Here is a 20,343-nt window from a genome sequence, read left to right on the forward strand (position 1 = left end):
CATTTCATTCAGTAGAAACAGATACAGTATACACACTTCCCCAGGGAGTACTTTCACCAGACACAGAGAAAGGGCCCGTCACTACTCATAAATCCATTGGTATTGCCTTGTTTAAGAAGCTGCATAATGTATGCAATAAAGCATACAACTGCAGTGCACTGCAAAAACAGGAGACTGCAAGATATGACAGGGAATGCTGATGCAACCAGACAGAGACGAGGACAGAAATTGCAATACGTCACTGCTGGCTTGAAGCTTTAGTCTGAAATGGGGGTAACAGCAATTCAACCCCAATTTGGCATTCAACAGTGCTTTTTCAGCAAGGTACCACGCTGGTACTCTTTCCATTTCTGGTTGTAGGTTTCAAAAACCTGGACTATGCTTAATCATTCATCTGAGGTTAATGCATCAAAAAAAAAGAGGATAAACCCAACAGACAAATAATATAATTATATCTATATATAATTCAATACAAGTATAGTGTCAGTAGTATACAGAAAATGTCTTATTATCTCAATGCTGTAATTAAGGAGTTCAGATGCCATCATGAAATCAATGCAGGAAGAAAGCTCCAGTGTATAATAGCAAACATCACAAATACAGAGAGACTGTAGAGGATATTTCTGTTTCACTCTCTTTGATATTGCTTCTTTTATCAAAGGCATATACCAAGGCTGATGCAGGAAATTCAGCCACACAAGCCTGACTTCACCATTCAATGTGATTAATAGGCACAAATCAATGACCGCAACATTCTATTTATTACCTCCACTTGAAGGATGACATTGTGATATAATCATTATAGATCCACCAAATTTAGTCTTCATTAACTAAGAGAAAGCACAGAAAATACATATTTCTGTATAATATACACAGAAACCGCAGCAGATATTAAAATCTTCTGAATGATACCAGATTTCTTGACAGTACAGTTTTCATAATGAATTGTGACGTACAGTTAATTGATTAATATGCTGCGCAATATTATTCCTCTGGACGTTCCTCCTGTATTAGCATGGCTTTTTAAGGGCAGTTCAGCCCATTTTGGGCTGCAATGACTATTCTAATTACAGCATCATCTTTTAAAATGACACTACTTTGTCGACCTACTGTCGGGAGGGTTGTGGACTCTGTATCACTGCCCAGCGGCTTTTCTATCGAAGTGAGACTGCATTCAGGTGAAAACTATGACCTGTCCGAATCAACGTCATCAGCAATAGGCAAAAATAGCAAAAGCACTTAAAAATCATAGAATGGTCAAAGACAGAAATGCACACATTGAATAGTTACTGTGTTAACCTAAAAGTGTTGGCCTGTCTTCACTAAAATACTGCACAGTGTGTTAAAGTATACCTCACACTTAATACCATTCAGTTTGCTTTTACGAGACACATTGGCAGAAATTGTGGTTTAACATTGCTGTAAAGGGTCAGCAGTGATCTACACAGACAGCTGTAATATTTAATGTTGGGGGGGGTGGGGAGGGGGGCACGGCATTCCCTTTTTAAGTAATGATGCAATGACATTGTCACAGTTCTGCAATGGTTTCCTGTTTATGGACGTGAACCAGTTCCCTCCGAGTGCCCAGGAACGAGAAGCGGTCACTTTGAGCTGAATTTGTCCTCAGTGCTTGCTTCAGACCAGCTTTGCGCAGTCCCCTGCAGCCGGGGCACTCAAACATACAACAGTTCAAACCCCGACAGCAACCATGTGATGCGAACCTGTCAGTCACATCTGCAGCCCAGCTTTGGTTATACACCGCTCTTACCTGCTGGAAAGCCTCCATTTCCCATCCGTTCATGTTCTGACACAATGAGCGGTGTCCTGGTGCCCCCTCGCTAGTGACAAAGGGATGTTGCGATGCTGACCGCCTCTCCTCCTCTGTCTGTGCTTCCATCCCGGGCTCTGAAGTGAAAAAGCTGCTCGCAGCTCCTGGATCAGCTGCCAGCATCCACCGATCCCATCATCAACACAAATCTGTCATACATCAAGCACACAACTCCAGGGTGATTCTTCCCCCCTCCAGTTGGTAACACAAAGGACAGCAATCTACAGTTTCTATAGAGACGTGAGTCTGGCTTGTGGACCGTATATTTGAATCTGGCTCAACGACACAGCAGGTTCCTCACAGCCAGCCAGTGTACATCAGATCAGCCTGTTTATTCAGCAGCCTCCCATCCATCAATAGACATGCTGCTCCTACAGTCACAGTGTTGTGAAGGTCCGAGCTGCACTGCAGTGTCAGAGATGTACCTGCTATCCTATTGCTTCCCTATTTGGAACAAATCAACGTTAAAACCCACCACTTCAGAGCCACCTTCTGCAATCCACCAATCCAGTGCTCCTCTCCGGGCTGGCCTATCAGCAGGCAGTGTGTGCCCGTTGCCTGGGTTACAGTATTAGAATGTTGTGTTTGCTATTGATTAGAGAGGTTAGCACACAGCAATCGTGAAACAGCCCTCAGCACACTTCAGAAATGATCCGAGTCACCATAACCACCCCCCTGCCAAGATCTGAAAGAATAGCAGAGTCCGCTCTGCAGTCCTGAAAGAGAGCACTTGAAAGCAAATTTAATCCCCAGGTGACAACCTGCAACAAACACTGGAAACTTATCGGCCGCTCACAGACTGTGGGGCAGGCCAGCATCAACATTCATCCACAGCAACCCATCACTTCATGTGGACTGCTGGGACTTCTCAGCAGCAACTGAATAAAAATGAACTTATAGCAACGACAAGATCAGTATTCTGTCCATGGCGCACTCTCAAGTAATTCCGATTAATTGAAGACTTTTTTTTTCCAAACTGAAATAATTTATACAAATTCAGATGAAAGAGGATTTGCTCTTTCAGGTTGCAGGAATAACCCACTGTAAATTATCAGCTGGCAGTTTTCCTCACAAACAAACTTTAGTCCACTAAACCATAATCAGCAAGCTTGCTGTTTCTGCTCATCTCTCAATAATGCTGCTGTTAAAATGTAACTGGGAAGTGGACGAATGAATGGCCTCATGTACACACTTTCCACAGAGAAGCAGATAAACTTTGCACAATACATACTAAACTCTCAACATATCTACTGAATAATACACATTGAGTTTCAGTCCAACAGATCAGTTCTGCTCATGCTCCACATGAGCAAGCCATCTCATAACATAAAAACATAAGGACTAGGAGCACGAGTAGGCCACCTGACCCTTCAAGCCTGCTCCGCCATTCAATAAGATCATGGCTGATCTTTTCATGGATTCAGCTCCACTTACCCGCCCTCTCAACATAACCTTTAATTCCATTATTGTTCAAAAAATATCCATCTTAGCTTTAAAAATGTTTACTGAACTAGCATCAACTACTTCAGTGGACAGGGAATTCCAGAGATTGTCCACCTTACTCGTAATGTCTTCATAGAATTCCAAAAGATTTGTTAAGCATGACTTGCCCTTCATGAACACGTGCTGTGTCTGCCTAATGAGACAATTTCTATCTAGATGCCTTGCTAGATCTTCCTTGATAATAGACTCAAGCATCTTCTCCAATTCAGAAATTAAGCTAATCGGTCAATAATTCCTCATCTTTTGTCTACCTTCCTTTTTAAACAGTGGCATCACATTCATTATCTTCCAGTCTGCTGGAACTGCCCCAGAGTCCAACAAAGTTTGGAAAAGTACCAAAAGTGCACTTGCTATTTTTCCTGCTATCTCTTTTAGTACCCTGGGATGTATTCCATCAGGGTCAGGAGACTTATCTATCCTTAGCACCATTATCTTGCCCAACACTACCTCTTCAGTAATAACGATTGTTTCCAGGTCCTCACCTACCTTTGTCTCTTTGTCAATTACTGGCATGTTATTGGTGTTCTCCACTGTGAAGACTGATATAAAATACCTGTTCAATGCCTCAGCCATTTCATCATATACCATAACTAAACGCCTCTTCCCATCCTCTAAAGGACCAACATTCACTTTAGCAACTCTTTTTTATTTAATATATTTATAGAAACTTTTGCTATCTATCTTTATATTCTGTGCTAGTTTTTTCTCATGTTCTATCTTACTTTTCTTTATAGCTCTTTTTGTGGCTTTCTGTTGTCCTTTAAAGTTTTCCCAATCTTCTAGTTTCCTGATGTTCTTGGTCACTTTGTACGCCTTCACTTTCAATTTGATAGCCTTCCTTATTTCCTTGGACACCCATGACAAACTATCCCTTTTCTTACTGTCCTTCCTTTTCACTGGAATATATTTTGCTGAGCACTTTGAAAAATTGCTTTCAAAGTCTTCCACTGCTCATCAACTGGCCCACCATAAAATCTTTGTTTCCAGTCTACTTTAGCCAAGTCGTCCCTCATTCTACAGATGAAGTAACCTACTTCATCTACTCTTATCTGCATCCTCTTCTACTGTAGACTCCTGGACCTAGCTTCCCCTTGAAGGTATATATTCTATCCACCTCAACCATTCCATGTGGTAGAAAGTTCCCAATAAGAGGAGTCACTCCTTACACATTAGTTAGACCACAAATTGAATTCCAGTTCTGTTGAATTTAACATAACTGTCCTGCTTTTAAATTCTATTCTAAAATGAACAAATTGTATTTTAGGGCCTTTACATATCTTGTTAATTTAATGTTTTTAATGTGTACCTGCAGATTTCTTTGCTTTGTTTCATCATTTCGACTGATTTTCCAAAGAGTCCATGCGCATGTCATGTGTGTATATACACTGATCATGTTTCAGGTAGACAGTAAACGCAAAATGCATTGGCAAAGCAACACATTCAATGCTCATTGCACAAATAAACTAACACAGGAATGAAAATTACATTATATTAGCGCTTCCACATTTTCAATTTTTCATGATACAAACTATCCCGCAGTCACAGTAGAATTACTGGTTGAAGAGGGTAGACAAATAGAACCATGTCAGAGAGCAGGAGGATAGCTCAGAAGCAGCTACGAGACTATCCAAAGAAGGATGCCTATACTGAAATCAGACGTTAACAAAAGATAGGGGTAGACCTAAAAATTATCAATAGCATCTCAGACACTCCATTTATTAAATGAAAATGCCAATAATAAATTTTAAAGGCTAAAATCCAAGACAAATATATCCAAAACTGAGAAACAATTGGTTCTCAGTGTTTAATAATAAATAGCTTTTTACTCCTTATCAATAATTTCCTCACTTTCTTATCAACAGACAGAAAACAGGACAGCATGTTTTCTATTCATGGATACAGCATCTCACCAATATCATTTGCCTGAGAGGACTTCACAATATTGAAGCACAATTTTTACAATATTACCATTTAAATCATTATTTGTTAACAGAAAACAAATAAATATTAAAATCTCACAGCTTGAGAAACATGCCTTTATAGCTTTCAACACCTATTGCATAGCTGTCACTCTTGGAACACAGGAAGGTTCAAGAGAGAAGTAGGGTATCATTCATTCCTGGGAGTCTGTTCTCACATTCAATGACAACTTAGGGAAATATTGTTATGTTAAAGGTAATTTATAAGTACATGTTCTTCTTGTTACTGAATTCATATGCGCCTTATGATTCCCTTTGGTTGACAAAAAGAATCCATCTCAAATTTAAAATTAATGAGCATCTACCGCTTTTTCCAATAGTTCTATTTTTCTATATTTTTTTCTGTGAAGCATGTTTCCTGACAACTCTCCTAAATGGCTTGCCTTTGATTTATAGGCCATGTCCTTTGCCCTAGATTCCTTCAATAATGGAAGGCATTTCTTTCTATCTACCATTCTAGGTTCTTTCAAAATCCTAACAACCCAACAGTTACTTTTACTTTTAGCCTTTTACTCATTCCAAAGGCAATGGGCTGGATTTTCATCAAAGAGGAGGAAGATGATAAACTTCTGAATTTGATAGATAGATCCTCTTTTAAAAATTATTCTGCCCACGATAGTTTTGTTCCAGGAAGGTGTGAATGGAATGGAGTTAAGTCTAGTGCCTCTGATGGCAGGCCAAAACAGCAATGGAGATAAGCAAATGGCATGGCTAACAGGTTAGAAAACCTGCCTCTATTTGTTGAGACATCAGTCCAGTTTCCATGATGAATATCAATCTCTCAGACTTTCTTCCCTACTTGCAGCCCCCATGGTCCTCCATCCCCTTCCACGTGTCCTTATGTCCCTCACGCTCCTCACATTCTATTCCCCCACAATCCTCCATGATACTCCATGTTTCTCCATATCCTACACCTAATGCCACAAATTTCCCATGATCCTCCACACCTACCCATATGAATGTAGTGTGCATAGGCATTCAGCTAACACTCATGTATTTGAAATAGCCATGTATTTGAAATAAAATGAAAAAAAAAGCTCATAACAATCTAATATCATTGTCACTCAAATACAGTTCATACTAAAAATCATAAAAACTGTTGAAATAATAGATGCTTTTTGAGTGGCTAACTGGTTGCAAAAATAAACAAACATCTGTTTCAATAACCACAACAAAGACCTTTAACTCCTTTAATAGTCTCTTATAATCGTCAATCTCATTTGCTGCTACTGAGATAACAGGTCCTGGAACTGTGGAAACTTGGCAAAGTAATTGTAATAGCTACAGATTTCAAAATAAATCACTAAGCTCCCAATAATGAAGCCTTTAAAATTACAAAAATGGCTGGCTACATTTTTTTCTTTAAGATGGCCGATGAATCATCTTACTCAAGGAGCGGATAATTTTGTTTTTTCTCCAAGTGAGAGCTGCAGTCGACCTTTATTCTCAATTTTATGGGCTGGAGAGATTTACACTTAAAGTTTCCACGCAGTGTTTCCCTCAGTTTTGAATGCAGAACAGACATTTCTCAACATGAAAGTGTTCTAATGCATTTCAGCACTTACACAATAATTGTCAAAGTGATAGTCAACTTAGCTTGAAAGGGCCCACCCCTATAACGAATCAATACAGCAAAAACAACACAGCTAGCCTCTAACCATTGAAACTGAAAGAATGAACTTTTATTGTACTTTTTGAAATTCATCATGAGATGTGGACATCACTAGTAAAGCCAGCATTTATTGCCCATCCATCACTGACATGAAACTAAGTGCATTGCTGACCTATTTCAGAGGGTAATGAAGAGTCAACTACATTGCTGTGAAGTCACAGGTAGGTCAGACCAGGAAAAGATGGCAGATTCCAAGCCTAAAGAACACTGGAGAACAGAATCATTTTTTTATGAAAATCAAGACTCTTATTGATGTATTGGATGTAGGTTTGCTCGCTGAGCTGAAAGGTCCATTTCCAGATGTTTTGTTAACTGACTAGATAACAGCTTTAGTGGGCTTCAGGCGAAGCAATGCTGAAAGTGCCTGCTTTCTATTTATATATTTGGGTTTCTTTGGGTTGGTGATGTCATTTCCTGTGATGATGTTATTTCCTGTGGTGAAGTCACTTCCTGTTCCTTTTCTCAGGGGGTGGTAGATGGAGTCTAATACATCGAGGTCCATTGAAGATGTTACCTAGTAAGGTAATGAAACATCTGGAAGCGAACCTTTCAGCTCAGCAAGCAAACCTACATCCAACACATCAACCTGAGCTATAAATCTTCTCAAAACTCTCACTGATGTGCCATAATCAGATTTGAACCTATGTCTGCAGAACATTACACAGAAACAGCTGGAGAAAGCATTCTCTCCACAGAGTTTCTCCAACTGTTTCTGTCTTTCTTTCAGATTTCCAGCATCTGCTGTTCTTTGCTTTTTGGTTCCAGTTTAGAACAAGAAGTTCTGCTCCACTCTCAAACAGAATTTCCATTCTAATCTTTCTTCTTGTTCACCATCGTCAATTTTGTTGCCACTCCTAGTGTTTGACAAGGAATTTGTCAAAACTTGCTTCCACAGTCACATAACAATTCTCAGTAGCTGCCTCTGGCTCAGACTCACTCCACATGGATGCCAAATGAAGTTTCATCCTTGGTGATTTGAATCCATCCAGGATCACACACATCTCCCTGATGTACAGCACTCCTCAGATAGTGCTGTGGCTACACCCTGAGATCCACACTCTCTGCCATATGCAAACTCTCAACCTCTCCCTCCATCAGCACTGGCTCATGCTGGCTCAGAGCTGGCCTACCCCCCAGTTCCACTTCATTCTCCAGCTCATTCAACATTCTAATAAGAAAGTTTTTCTTTTCCTTTCAGGCATTAAGGTACACAAGCAGCAACAACTCAGTGATATTTATACACCTCTGGAACCTTCCTTCACTCCCCTTCCCCATGTCTCCATCCCTCCTTCTAACTCCATCCCATGTTTACTATCCCATCTCAACTTTTGCTCTCTGATACTGAATGTCTTGTAATTAGCAAAGGTCTTAGTTTCATTCCTCTGCACTCACCTCAACGAATTTTGGGACATGACACTGAACTCTTCTTTATTCATCCTCATCTCTGTGCCTATTTCTTTGGAAAGGGAGTCCTCTCCAGAACCTTTCACTCACATTCAACACTCTCCCTCCACCGAGGGAACCTTCCCTCTGTCTCTTGTCTGCTCTCGACCTGTTCGTCAAGACCTGTCGATGTGATACTGGTTGCCTCAATTTCTCTGCCCCCTCACTCATTCAAACCTATCTCCCTCTGAACTGACTGCATTCATGCTCTCAGGTCCAACCCAGACTTTGTTATCAAGCCTACCGAGGAGGGTGATGCTGTTCTTATCTGGTGTGCTGACCTCTACATTGCGGATGCTGAGCGCCAGCTTTTGGCCATTTCCTTCTATCTCCTCCAGACCGTGACACCGCCATCTAACACAAGACCATTGTGTCCACAATAGTTACTAATCTTTATTGCACCTGGTGGTCCCCTCACCACAGCCACCAGGCTCATATTTCCCCAAGTCTGTACAGCCTGCTTCCACCTCCTTCCCAGCTCTGCTTTCTCTCCACAGATGCTGCCATATCTGCTGAGCTTTTCCAGCTATTTCAATTTTTCTTTCGATTTCCAAAATGCACAGTTCTTTATTTTCTTGTTCCCATAGAACATGAGCCTGGGGTTCTGGATTACTAGTCCAGTAATATTATTACCATGACACGCCATTTTTGAAATTCTCATCCAGGCTTCTACAGTCATTCTGGTTTTCTGATTTTATATCTAAATTAAGATAAGCCCTTTATTAGATTAAGAGGTTGTTTTAAAGCCTGTCAATAAAATAATTCCTCCAGGAAAAGGTGACTTTTCTTTTTGGTTCCACACTCAGGGTCTCTCCAGGTAGCAGTGAACTACAAAAGCTTCACAAAAGACACATGACTCCACAAAGGTTGTACAGGGTGAATGCAGATGCAGGGTTAGGACTGTAACCAGCAATGTGACTAACCAGGGCATGTAGGCAGTCTACCAGCCAGAAATGGATAGATAGAGAGGAAATCCCAGAATCAGGTCAACCCACCACTATCAAAGGACATCCAACTCAACCTGATTTGGCAAAACTGCAGGCCAACATGTCCTTTCGAGGATATAGTGCCCAGATGTGTACATTAAATCTAGATCTGACCTAACCAGGGCTTTGCATTGCTGTAGCGAAGCATCTACCCTTTATATTGGGTGCTTCTGATTAAGGGATAACAATAATCTAATAAAGGGCTTATTTTAATTTAGATATAAAATCAGAAAACCAGAATGACTGTAGAAGCCTGGATGAGAATTTCAAAGAATGCTGTTAATACAGTTTATCAAGACAAAATGTTTTGGAACAAATCAAACAGCAAGTTATGTTATGTGACAGGACTAATTAATAACCTAAGGCATCCTGACACAGTAGCAACTAAAAATTTTACATCCACTTTGAAAGGGAGAAGATTAGGTCTACAGTTTTTAAGCTTAAATAAGGGCAATTATGTCAGCATTAAAAGCTGCGGTAGTTGAAGTGAACTGGCAAATGAGTCTAGAGAACAGATCAAGAGAGACATAGTGCCGAATATTTGAGGGATCAATCCTATGGAAGAAAAATATAATTGTGCAAAAATCAATGTTAAGTCATATGACTAGTCAGAATATCAAGAATGGCACAGCATTACCAAAAGTTAATCTAGACAAAGAGATTACAATATGTGAGGTAGCTAGCTGGGAATGTGAAAAGGGAAAACAAGAATTTGTAAAGTGAGTGATGGTCCTTTAAAGAGTATGAGTGGGGAGTTAATAGTGGATGAAAAGGAAATTGCAGATGAAATGAACAAAATTTTGCTCTTGTCTTCACTATAGAAGATACAAAAGAAATTCTAGTAATAGCTGAAAAGCAGGAGTGAGTAGGGAGAGAGGAACTTTACCAAATTACAATCATGTGGACTAAGCAAACTGTTGGAGCTAGGGACTGACAAATTTCTTAGTTTTAAAAAAGGTTGCTAATGAGAACGTAGAAGCTTTGGTGACATATTTCCAAAATTCCTAAGATTCGGGAAAGGTTCCGTTAGACCGAAAACCAGCAAATGTAACCAATCTGTTCAAGAAAGGGTAGAGGCAGAAAACTGGAAACTATATGCTAGTTAGCTTGGTGTCAGTCATGGGGAAGGTGTTGGGATTGATCATTAAAGAGATTAAAGAAATATGGATTTAGAAAAACCCAAGGTAATCAGAAAACCATATCTAACAAACGTTCTTTGAAGTTCTTCAAAGGAGCATCATGTACTGTAGATAAAGAGGAACCCTGTAGAAGTCCTAGATTTGTATTTCCAGAAGGCATTTGATAAGGTAACACATTTATGAGAGGCATGGCGGCTCAGTGGTTAGCACTGCTAACTCAGAACGCCAGGGACCCGAGTTTGATTTCAGCCTCAGGTGACTGTGTGTGTAGTTTGCACATTCTCCCTGTGTCTGTGTGGCTTTCTTCCTGGTGCTCCGGTTCCCTCCCATATTCCAAAGATGTGCAGGTTAAGCAAATTAGCCATGCTAAGTTGCCCATGATGTTCAGGGATGTGTAGGCTAGATGCATTAGTCAGGGGGAATGGGTCTGGGCGGGATATGCTTCGGAGGATCAGTGTGGACTGGTTGGGCCAAATAGCCTGTTTTCACACTGTAGGGATTCTAGATTCTATGAAAAGGTTATTGTAGAAAAGAAAGTTCATGGCATAGGAAGTAACAAATTAGCATGGATAGAAGATTGGCTGGCTAGCTGGCTGGCAGAAAACAGAGTACATACAAATGGGTCTTTGTGGAATTGTAAGGGTGTGATCCGTAAAGTCCTGCATGAAACTTTTACAATTTACATAAAGAATCAGATGAGCCATAAAGGCACGTTAACTAAATTTGCAGATGCCAACAAGATGGGTAAAAAAGTATACTGTGAAGACGACACAAGGGCAGATGTGAATGGATTGATTGAGTGAGGAGGTAAACATCCAGCAGATGGAGCATAATGTGTGAAGATGTTCACAGTGGCTGGAATAATTAAAGAAGCAAAATGTTAATTATAGGAAGATAACTGCAGAATGTGATGTAGAGGTGCCAGTAGTGGGGTAGACAAAGTTAGAAGTCACACAACACCAGGTTACAGTCCAACAGGTTTATTTGAAATCACAAGCTTTCAAAGCACTGCTCCTTTGTCAGGCGAAGTCCTGAAGTGCAGAATGTGGAGGTGTCGAGGGATTTGGATAACATGCCGCATTCTCATGCGTGAGCCACAAAAGGTTAATATGATCATAATCACGAAGACTAAGGGAATATGTTCAATTATTACAAGAGGAATTGAACATAAAGATATGGATGTAATGTTTCAGTTATACATGTTATCATCTAATACAGTCTGACAGGAAGTCTGAAACCTAATGAAATTCAGGAACAAGTGATGGATATATTACTTAACAGTTAATTGGATGAGAATTGACTGTGTAAATATGTGGAGCTAGTAATCTGTAGCGTGACAGTTTAATGAAGTGTGGTTAACTGAAATAAAGCTTTTGTTACCACACAGAAGTAGGATAAGCAACAAGGGTTTTTTTTTGGAATTGAAGCCTGATGATTTAAACATAGGTAAAACCAGATTATTAACTTTCAATAATAAGATCAATCAAAACAATGATTTGATATTGCTAATGAGATGTGACCAGATTTTGACAAACTTAAAAAGACTGAGGATAGTACAGTGAGAGAGTAGATAATGGAATTTAATGGATTTCATGCAAGACTGCAAAATTTAATTTGAAAATTCCAAAATCAGTGCTGATAGTTACATTACTGGACTGCACCAAAGTGCCAACTAAGGATATATTTCTAGTTTTGACTGGAGTTAAATTTACAGATAAACATAAACTGCAAGAAAAAACATAGGAAGCACTAAAATAATTCGTAGGAAAGCATTCCTTTCCAGCAACAGTCAAACCTGCTGGAAAGGGGGAATCAGTGATGTAACAGAAATTGGAGGGCACAATGTTAACAAATTAGCAAGCCTGTCTTGATACAGGTCACAGGCAATGTATAAAAGGAGATCTATAACTGAGATAAATAAGAGAAATGCTATTATCAATTTTGCAAACAAAGAAAATTTGAGGTTTACATTAAGACAGCGAACCCCAGATGTATTCAATTAATGTTTCATGTGCAATTCAAAGTGCCAGTATGCCATGAACTGTCTTAAACAATGTAATTTATTATTCAAAACTCAACATGAAATGGAAGATTTGGAAGGAGGAGATAGGATACACATGAAAGACAGGCACCGTATTGATCACAAGAATTCTCAGACCAGTGATGAACGCATTGGTGGCACAATCTTTTATTTTACAGTATTAAACAGAGGATGCACATCTATTGTATTTGGAAAAGACTGGCTAAAATGCTACCTAGATTCTTTGAGTAATAGGAATCAGAAAAAAGTTAAGGAATTTGACAGTTTTATCAGTTTTACGTTTGGGAAGGATTACACCCTAAAATCTCTGAGAAAGAGTGGTTATTTCTTGCAAAATAATCAGGATAATTTTATTAACATTTATTGCATTCAGTGAAATTCCATTGTTATTCAGTAAACCATTGATGAAGAATGTACAGATGAAACTGGATCTGAAAAATGTCAAAGCTATTGGAACATTTACGTATTTATAATTTACACGATCATTTCCGTTCAATGGAACAAAACCTTTCCATTAAAGAAATTAAAGAAGTGTTATTGACATCAGGAGGTAGAAATTTAGAAGAAGTCTCTATGACTCTAAGTCAATTGCATTGGCAATTTATCCATCTGTCTTCAAAAAGATTAACAATTCTTGTAAAAGATGCAGAACTAATGGATAGGGAGTACAATGAACTCATAGAAGAGATTTGAGATTCATAAGGACATTGAAGGATGCCATCACAGATCACAGTAAGAGTACCCTTACAGAATAAAGGAAAAACAATTTCATTTTACATTTTGTAGATTTGGCAAACGGATTTCATCAGTCAACAATAACACATTGTAAAGATAAGAACATAATTTTTAAGAAGGGATTAGAAAAGTAGATAGGAACTAGACTTGGATCACCAATAAAACTTCTCACTGGTAATAGTGGAGAATTTTCTAATGTTAAGTTAAGAGAGGTGCGTGTGAATATGAAGATAATAGGAATGAATTTGTTAACAGAAAGCCCAGTAATGGGGTATAAGAAAAGATATATGCAATAAAAGACAAAATGGCTCAAAGTTCTGGCAGATCAGCCAAAGTGTAAATTATTGTCTGCACGATCAAGGGTTAAGAATTTGTTGCAGATGGTTGGAGGATACATCCATTTCAATTAGTTTTTGGATGGAATCCTAAAGTTCCATTTGTAGTCAGTGATCATCTTGGGAAGAAGCAGCAATTACTCCCACCTTTTCAGAGCATTTGAATGTACCGCACACAGGCAGAAAGGCTTTCATTAAAGCCAAAGTCTCAGAAAGAATTTTTCAAATCTTAGGACCTTCAGAACTTTCAGGGAGTTATTGTTTGGACACTGATTGATCTAACAGGTGTCCCTTTAAATCTTTGAATTGCAGTTGCAAGATCGCTGCTGTGGCATGACATTTTAAAATGCCCCTTTTCAGTGGTCAACATTAATGGCTTGGCAATACTGGCACTGATGAAATTTTTGCCACCATAATATGGGCACGCTGTCATAGCTGTGACTGAGCCCTCTGCCATTCCATCTGACTTCTTGTAGGAGCTCTCAAGGTTCCCTTATTTCCAGGTGTAGCTGGCCATCATTAGAGATCATTGGCATGGAAATAGAGATTTACTGCAGATCCCTGGGTTTCAGTTGTGATTTTTTTTCCTAGTCCATGGAAAGCTACCTTTGGAAGCTGAAGTAAAATTCAAAGGCTTCAAAGACCTTATCAAATGTAATGGTTTTTGGCATCGATTCCTGGTTATCTTTTGTCAGGGTCACTGCTGATTGTATGCAGGGGCACCATGACATGATTTTGTCCTGGAATCTCAGTGAGCCTGCAGGCAGCCCTGTATCGTTAGAATCAACAACGTCCATTTGTCCAGTGTGGTCTCAGCGGGAAGTTAAGACTGGATACTTCTAGTCAGTTAACATGAGGCTCCAGTAATTGTGAATTGATCTGATTACTTCCGTGGTTGTTCCACTTGAGTTCTGCCAGATGGAGTCATTCACTCGCCTGGCTTTCTCAGTATCAGCGAGGGTCCCTTGTAAATGGCTTGCAAACCACACACTACCTCTATCACTATACATTAATGTCATAAACAGATTATGCAAACCACACCACACTTGTAAGAAACAGACCTGAGGAAAGATGTGGATGCTTTGGAGAGGGTTCAGAGGAGGTTTATTAGGATACTGCCTGGACTGGAGGACTTATTTTATAAGAGAGGTTGACGGAGCTCGGACTTTTTTCATTGGAGAAAAGGAGGAGAAGAGGGGACCTAACTGAGGTATACAAGATAATGAGAGGCATAGATAGAGTCGATAGCCAGAGACTATTTCCCAGGGAAGAAATGGCTAATACGAGGGGTCACAGTTTTAAGCTGGTTGGAGGAAAGTATAGAGGGGATGTCAGAGGCTGGTTCTTTACACAGAGAGTTGAGAGAGCATGGAATGCATTGCCAGGAGGAGTTGTGGAAGCAAGGTCATTGGGGACATTTAAGAGACTGCTGGACATGAATATGGTCACAGAAATTTGAGGGTGTATACATGAGGATCAATGGTCGGCACAATATCGTGGGCTGAAGGGCCTATTCTGTACTGTACTGTTCTATGTTCTATACAATGCCAGCACTCGATACCCTAGGGAGCCAAAATCCAAGGCCAGGGAAAGATACAGAGGACCAGAGAGAGGTTCATATTAAAGGCAGAAACAGACAGTTAATTAACTGAGAAGATGTTGTGGAAATATGGGGAAAAAGACAGAGCAGTGGGACTAACTGGAGAAGTGAGATCTTTGAGAGGCCAATGAGCCCTAGCAGAGTAATCTTCTTGTAATCCTTAAATTGTTGCATTGATGTAATAATTTTTCATATTGTTTACTCAGTTAGTCATTTCTAGTTAGAACAGAAAGGTGGCTATCATCAGGTTTTAAGGAATCCACATCCAACATGGTAAGCAGCATTGTGGTGACAATGGCAGGCCTTGCCATAACCACAATGGTGATTGCACTTTTTCTAAATGGCACTGACAAAAACAAATTAGACTTTTCCCTATGGTGGGGGAGCTCAAAGCTAGGGGGCATATTTTTAAGGTGAGAGGAGAAACATTTAAAAGGGACATGGCGGGGGGGAGGGGGGGCGCTTTTTCACAGAGTGTGGTTTGTATTTGGAATGAACTGGCAGAGGAAGTGGTAGATGCAGGTACAGTTACAACATTTAAAAGACATTTGGACAGGTACATGAATATGAAAGGTTTAGAGGGATTTGGCCCTAATGTAGGCAAGTGGGATTAGTTTAGTTTGGCAAACTTGGTTGGCTTGGAGTAGTTGGATCAACAGGTCTGTTTCTGTGCTGTATGAATCTATGACTATATAGCAATCTAATTACTTGCCAAGGAATAACTAAAACATCAAATTCAGAGAGATATTAAAATTCTTTGTTAATTATTTCAACTTCAGAATGAATACAATTCTTAAAAGGGCAAAATGTAACAATTGAGTATAGCATTCAGGTGAATCAATAAATAATTAATTTTATCATCTTTACAGGCCAGTTGAGGGATGAGACCAGGATGACTTAAAGTCAGAACTCATAAGAGACCAGATTGTCATAAGCAAAAGTCTTTGTCTGATTTCTTACAGTCCACAGAGGTTTAAACGCTAGAGAAAGATGGTTAAAGGAGCAGAGTATTGGAATTCAAATAGATCAATCCCAGGAGAAGATAAAACTTCAAACAGGCCCCCTATAGAAACTAATCTTTTCTTGGGCCACATTGCTAGCTATAAAGGCATAATTGGGGTCCTTCAAAAGAAGCCAACACAGAATTCCCAACTCTAGACTCAGTCCAGGATCTTGACAGATTCTTGGGCACAGTGAAATCAATTGATAAAATTTTTATCTAAGTCAGCAACCATTACAAAACTCTTGAGTTCCTCAAGAAATACGGTGTTGGAACTTTCACCAAGAAAATCATTTTCAGAACATGGGATCCCTGACTTGGTTGTTTCAGCCGACAAGCCACAATTCACAAATGGGTGTCTCCAGCTACTTTGCAGCCAGTTCAGGATTTGTGTGCATCGCAGGCTCATTGCTGCACCCAAACTCTAACCAGATGGCCAAGCTCGGAGTCAGAACGATTAGCTTACTCTTACAGAAGAATTCTGACTCCTCACGACACCGTGAAATTATTGGTCCACTGCATTCACATGCAGTCCAATGCTGTTAAGAGCCACTGTTAGGTAGGAAGCTGTCTCCTTATCCTGTCGAAGAAATTTGTTCCACACTAACATCGTTATGGTTACCATGTGGCACATGATAAAGAACAAGCCTATTGCAAACAACACACCACATATTACAATAAATGCCACTATGCAAGGCATTTGCTAGAGTGGGGTGTGAGACAAGAATCTTGGATTAGGGGCTTAAAGAGAAAAGATACAACTGGCCACAAAGACGTGCAAACTACAGAGATTGTACATCATTCATTCTGCCAAAGCAGCCTTACAAAGGAACTGGAGGATCTCATGCAATTATGGATGAGACATCCACAGATTATTAATGAGATAGCCCAAATGGAAAAACTGGGAACAGGGAACTACAGACCTTACACCATTAAATGTCAACTACTTTCTACCCAGCAAAATACTATTCTTTCAAGTCCAGAGGGAACATATTCAAGGAGAATAATGAAATCTGTAGAACATCTGAATTTGTAATTCTTGCAAGATTTGCCGGGAGATGAGGTAGAAGTATACATATGTATAGAAATAAATTTCTAACAATAGTACTATGAGAAAAGAAAAGATGTGGGGGTTGGATCTGATTCTGAAAGGGTTAAGATTTCATAAAGTATGGTAAACCCCACCTACTTTGATGATGTCATGGGGACTTAGAGCAAGGAAGGAGGTTGTAGGTGATAGACCGGAGTCTAACATTTTCTGTAGTAATGCACATTTTAATGTACAAGTAAATAGTTGCAGCAAAGCATTAAACTTTATATTGTTTGTTCAACTAGACACTCTAATTAGACCAGTAGGTTGGCTTTCCTCATCCATGATAGACCACTCTGGGTTTGAAGGAACCCACATGCAACAGGTCCAATTCAGGAGATTTATCAACAAAATCAGAGCATATGGAATTGGGTACAATATACTGGAATGGATTGAGAATTGGATAACAGACAGAAAACAGAGTAAGAATAAATGTATCATTCTCAGCATGACATGTTGTTACTATAGGGGTACTGCGAGGATTAATGCTAGTGTCATTGCTGTTCATAGTCTATATAAATAATTTGGGTATGAGGTCTGAATGAAATATTCCAAATTTTCTGATGAAACAAAAGAAAATGTGACCAAACACTTCTGGTTGAGAACTTTCAAACTAAACGCCTTGATTTAATCTTTAGACAGAAAAATTGCAAATGTAACCTATTATTTAACAAAGACAAGAGTGAATTCAGGAAATTCTAGATGAGTTTATCTAATATTTGTTGTGGGAAGGTTATTGGAATCAATATAAACTGATGCAATCTATTTCTTAACAGTTCTAAACTACCTGCTTCAGAAGAAATGATGTCATACATTTAACTTCAATCAGGACTTTTTTCAATCAGAAACCAAAAACTTTCCAAGCTGTAGGTTTTTACCCCAATACAATTTCTAATCCTTCAAAACTGAAAGCAAGTCAATGTCCCTCAATGTTTTCTCGATCCAACTCAAAATTCTTCTAATGCAAACAAATTTCCATTTTATCCAAAGACTTCTCTCATTTTTCTCATATTAGTTTAAACAAAATCATGACTCCAGAAATGCTGACAAGCTAAACCCCTCATGTAAATCCAAACTCCAAAATAAATTCATACCACTTACAACACACCCTGGAAATGTTCATTGAATTTTACAAAAGTATCTTTTTCCATGAGCTAGTTTCAACCAAATCAAACATGCAGTCATGTGATATCTTGGAGCCACTGCAGGATTCTGTGTCCACTTTAAAGACATATTTTGTTAGAAAGGCTGACATATCATATTATAATTACAGAAACTTGGCATATCGACAGATGAGGAGAGGACATCATACCAGTGAAAACATGCATGAATATTCATACAATGGACACAGGCATGATACAGTTAGAATTCAACAGAAGACTTGGACAAGCTTCTTCCATTCTGACACATCATCTGACAATGTAGTCTCACTATTAGCATTAGGTTAAAGCCATATACCTTAGTTGAAAGGATTCACAAGTTGATAGTGACTGTTGCTGTTCCATTATTCAAATTTTAATAAGTATCATGAAGAGTTGAGGCCACAAAGAAATCTTTGAGAGATACAATGATTTACTTTCTTCCATTTCATTTATTATCCTTACTTCTACCACCGAACCAATCTCCCAATCAGGTTAATAATTTGTCTGCAATTCTGTGAGTTTTAACAGTATGATAACAGTCTTTTCTGTGGAATTTTATCAAATCTCTTCTGAAAGTCCACACAGACTGTATGGTTAGATATTCTGTTACTAGCAGTTCTTTCTCAAAAAATTCACATAAGTTTGTTAGACATGACCTACCCATTACTAATCTATACTGGTCCTCTGTCATTCGCCAAATCACACTGTCCTGAATTATAGATTCCAATAACTTCCCCGCGACAGATGTTGGATAACGTGGTCTATAATTTCCTGAATTCACTCTCATTTTTGTTAAATAATAGGTTACATTTGCAATTTTTTTTCTATCTGAAGGGATTATGATGACTTGGAAGGTCAAGTGCAGGAGTCTCATGGAAACACTATCATCTGCAACTTCCCCTCCAAGTCACCCTCCATCCTGACTGAGAATTAACTTGTTGCTCCTTTACTGTCACTGGATCAAAATCCTGGAACTCAGCCTCTAATATCACTGGGCGTGTACCTACACCATTTGGTCTGCAGTGATTCAAGAAGGTAACTCACCATTGCTTATCCAGACAGTAAAGGATGGGCAATAAATGATTACTTTACCAGTAACACCCACATTCCCAAAAACAAATAAAAAGGTTTCAAACACTTTTGAACCAAGAATGTTTAGAAAGATTTTTTATAAAGTATTCACAATTTCCTCACTACTCACCTCTAAATCTTATGGCGAAAACCATCCGGTCTTAGGGATTTGTCAGTTTTTGTGCCATACTTTGTCCTGTTCTGTTTTACTGCTTACCTTAATTTTAGATTAGGTTAGATTCCCTACAGTGTGGAAACAGGCCATCGGCTCAACAAGTCCAAACCGACCCCCGAAGAGTAACCCACTTAGACCCTCTGACTAATGCATCTAACATTATAGGCAATTTAGCCTGGCCAATTCATCTGACCTGCACATCTTTAGATTGTGGGAGGAAACCGGAGCACCAGGAAGAAACCCATGCAGACACAGGGAGAATGTGCAAACTCCACACAGACAGGTACCCGAAGCCGGAAATAAACCTGGGACCCTGGTGCTGTGAGGCAGCAATGCTAACCACTGTGTTTTGATTATTGCTTCAAAAGTTCCTAGATTGTGAGGTATAATATTACTTTTGTCTACCATAAAAGTCGCTGAAAGTAAGCTTGCAAGGGAAGCAAGCAGTGAAGAAGGGAAATAGTATGTTGGCCTTCATAGTGAGAGGATTTGAGTACAGGAGAAGGGATGCCTTGCTGCAATGGTATAGGGCCTTAGTGAGCCCACACGAAGTTTTTGTCTCCTTATCTGAGGAAGGACCTTCTGGATATTTGGGAGTGCAACA

The 20,343-nt window shown here is 39.3% G+C and overlaps 1 protein-coding gene across 6 annotated transcripts in view; it reads right to left on the bottom strand.

Moving 5' to 3' along the window:
• LOC140491403 (peripheral-type benzodiazepine receptor-associated protein 1-like) overlaps positions 1-20,343 on the bottom strand; it is a 293,538-nt gene that overhangs the window by 211,897 nt on the left and 61,298 nt on the right. For 2 of the 6 annotated variants that reach the window (XM_072589531.1, XM_072589525.1), the window contains exon 1: positions 1,769-2,303. The exons of 3 other annotated variants lie outside the window; for them this stretch is intronic. In XM_072589531.1, the coding sequence (XP_072445632.1) occupies positions 1,769-1,951 (183 nt within the window). In that variant the 5' untranslated portion in view covers positions 1,952-2,303. Of the gene's footprint in view, positions 1-1,768; positions 2,304-20,343 lie in introns of those variants that run through there. One more of the 6 variants, XM_072589527.1, reaches the window with a different exon arrangement.

This window comes from Chiloscyllium punctatum, chromosome 19 (assembly GCF_047496795.1).
Source record: "Chiloscyllium punctatum isolate Juve2018m chromosome 19, sChiPun1.3, whole genome shotgun sequence".
NCBI classification, from domain to species: Eukaryota; Metazoa; Chordata; class Chondrichthyes; order Orectolobiformes; family Hemiscylliidae; genus Chiloscyllium; species Chiloscyllium punctatum.